Below are 2,500 nucleotides of genomic sequence, written 5' to 3'. Positions count from 1 at the left end.
CCCCCTATTTCTCTCCTCCTCCCCCCCTCCCTCCCTTTCCCTCATCCTCCCCCCTCCCTCCCTTTCTCTCCTCCTCCTCCCCCTCCCTCCCTTTCCCTCATCCTCCCCCCCTCCTCTCCATCTCTCTCCTCCTACCCCCCTCCCTCCCTTTCTCTCCCCTCCCCCCCCCCCTCCCTCCCTTTCTCTCATCCTCCCCCTACCTCCCTTTCTCTCATCCTCCCCCCCTCCCTCCCTTTCCCTCATCCTCCCCCCTCCCTCCTCCTCCTCTTTCCCACCCACACCCCTTCCCCTCCAGACCTTCCCAAAACCCCACACACAATACCTCGTGATCAGACACCTCCTGCGACGTCTCGGATGTCTCTGAGGACGTCGTCGGGGTGATGGGTCGCGTGTCCTCGGGCGTCGCCAAGCCTATGTTGATGAGGATCTCCCCAAGAACGTCTTCAGGTTCCTCCTCACTCTGGCGTAGCATCGAATAGACGACTCGTGGGTACCGCCTGGAAGGAGCGAGTGACGTGAAGGATTTATAAGTATTGTTATCATTATCATTTTTATTGTTATTCTCTTGTAGACGAGTTGTGGGTACCGCCTGGAAGGAGCGAGTGACGTGAAGGGTTTATAAGTGTATTGCTTATCATTGCTGTTATCATTATCATTTTTATTGTTATTCTTTTGTAGACGACTCGTAGGTACCGCTTAGAAGGAGAGGGTCAAGTGAAGGGTTCATGAGTGTATTGCTTATCATTGCTGTTGTTATCATTATCGTTTTTATTGTTATTCTTTCGTAGACGACTCGTGGGTACCGCCTGGAAGGAGAGGGTCAAGTGAAGGGTTCATGAGTGTATTGCTTATCATTGTTGTTATCATTATCATTTTTATTGTTATTCTTTTGTAGACGACTCGTGGGTACCGCCTGGAAGGAGAGCGTGACGTGAAGGGACTATGAGTGTATTGTTATCATTGCTGTTGTTATCATTCTCATTTTTATTGTTATTCTTTCGTAGACGACTCGTGGGTACCGCCTGGAAGGAGCGGGTGAAGTGAAGGGTTTATAAGTATTGTTATCATTATCATTTTTATTGTTATTCTCTTGTAGACGACTCGTGGGTACCGCCTGGAAGGAGTGGGTGACGTGAAGGGTTTACGAGTGTATTGTTATCATTATCATTTTTATTGTTATTCTTTTGTAGACGACTCGTGGGTACCGCCTAGAAGGAGAGGGTGAAGTGAAGGGTTCATGAGTGTATTGCTTATCATTGCTGTTGTTGTCATTATCATTTTTATTGTTATTCTTTTGTAGACGACTCGTAGGTACCGCCTAGAAGGAGAGGGTCAAGTGAAGGGTTCATGAGTGTATTGCTTATCATTGCTGTTGTTATCATTATCATTTTTATTGTTATTCTTTTGTAGACTCGTGGGTACCGCCTGGAAGGAGAGGGTGACGTGAAGGGTTTATGAGTATTGTTATCATTGCTGTTGTTATCATTATCATTTTTATTGTTATTCTCTTGTAGACGACTCGTGGGTACCGCCTGGAAGGAGCGGGTGACGTGAAGGGATTATGAGTATTGTTATCATTGCTGTTGTTATCATTATCATTTTTATTGTTATTCTTTCGTAGACGACTCGTGGGTACCGCCTGGAAGGAGAGGGTGACGTGAAGGGACTATGAGTGTATTGTTATCATTGCTGTTGTTATCATTATCATTTTTATTGTTATTCTCTTGTAGACGACTCGTGGGTACCGCCTGGAAGGAGAGGGTGAAGTGAAGGGTTTATAAGTGTATTGTTATCATTGTTGTTATCATTGTTTTTATTATTTTTTTGGTATGATGATTATGTTTTTTGTTTGTTATCGTTATTATTTTGTTTGTTTCTTGTTATTATCATTATCGTTTTTCTATATATAATTGTTTGTTAGTTATCGTTATCATTATTTTGTTTGTTTGTTGTTATTATCATTATCGTTTGTATAATTTTTTAAATGATAATTATTTTTTTTGTTTATCATTATTTTGTTTATCATTATCATCATTTTGTTTGTTATTATCATTATTTTTTTGTTTGTTACCATTATCATTATTTTGTTTGTTATCATTATCATTTATATTTCATATTGCTTATTCATGTATCAATTTATTCCTTTTTGTTTTTTGTCTTTTCAAGTCTCCATTTGTTTAATTTTGCGTTGCTATTTTCATAATTATTTTCATTTATCAACATTCATTCCCTTATCCATATTGCGAAGATAATCTTTTGATAACTGAGAGCTGAATGATAATTATTATACAATTAACAGATTAATAAAAAACAAATCACTGATAACTTAATAATGATAAATCTTTGATAACTGACAACTTGATAATGATAATTATTTGGCAAATTGCAGGTTAGTGATAATAACTAGATAACTGACAGTTTGTTAATTGGCGATTATTCGAAATACAATAAGCATTCAACCACCCAACATACAACCCCATAAATCTATATCTGCCTTGAT

General features: G+C 39.6%; 1 protein-coding gene across 1 annotated transcript in view; it reads right to left on the bottom strand.

The window, feature by feature from the left end:
- LOC113824551 (uncharacterized) overlaps positions 1-2,500 on the bottom strand; it is a 14,257-nt gene that overhangs the window by 5,055 nt on the left and 6,702 nt on the right. The window contains exon 2 of the mRNA XM_027377293.2: positions 323-497. Coding sequence (XP_027233094.1) covers positions 323-497 — 175 coding nt within the window. The remainder of the gene's footprint in view (positions 1-322; positions 498-2,500) is intronic.

The sequence above is a fragment of the Penaeus vannamei genome, chromosome 35 (assembly GCF_042767895.1).
Source record: "Penaeus vannamei isolate JL-2024 chromosome 35, ASM4276789v1, whole genome shotgun sequence".
In the NCBI taxonomy this organism is placed as follows: domain Eukaryota; kingdom Metazoa; phylum Arthropoda; class Malacostraca; order Decapoda; family Penaeidae; genus Penaeus; species Penaeus vannamei.
Note: the sequence above shows the minus strand (reverse complement) of the source record. Positions and strands in the feature narration are given on the sequence as shown.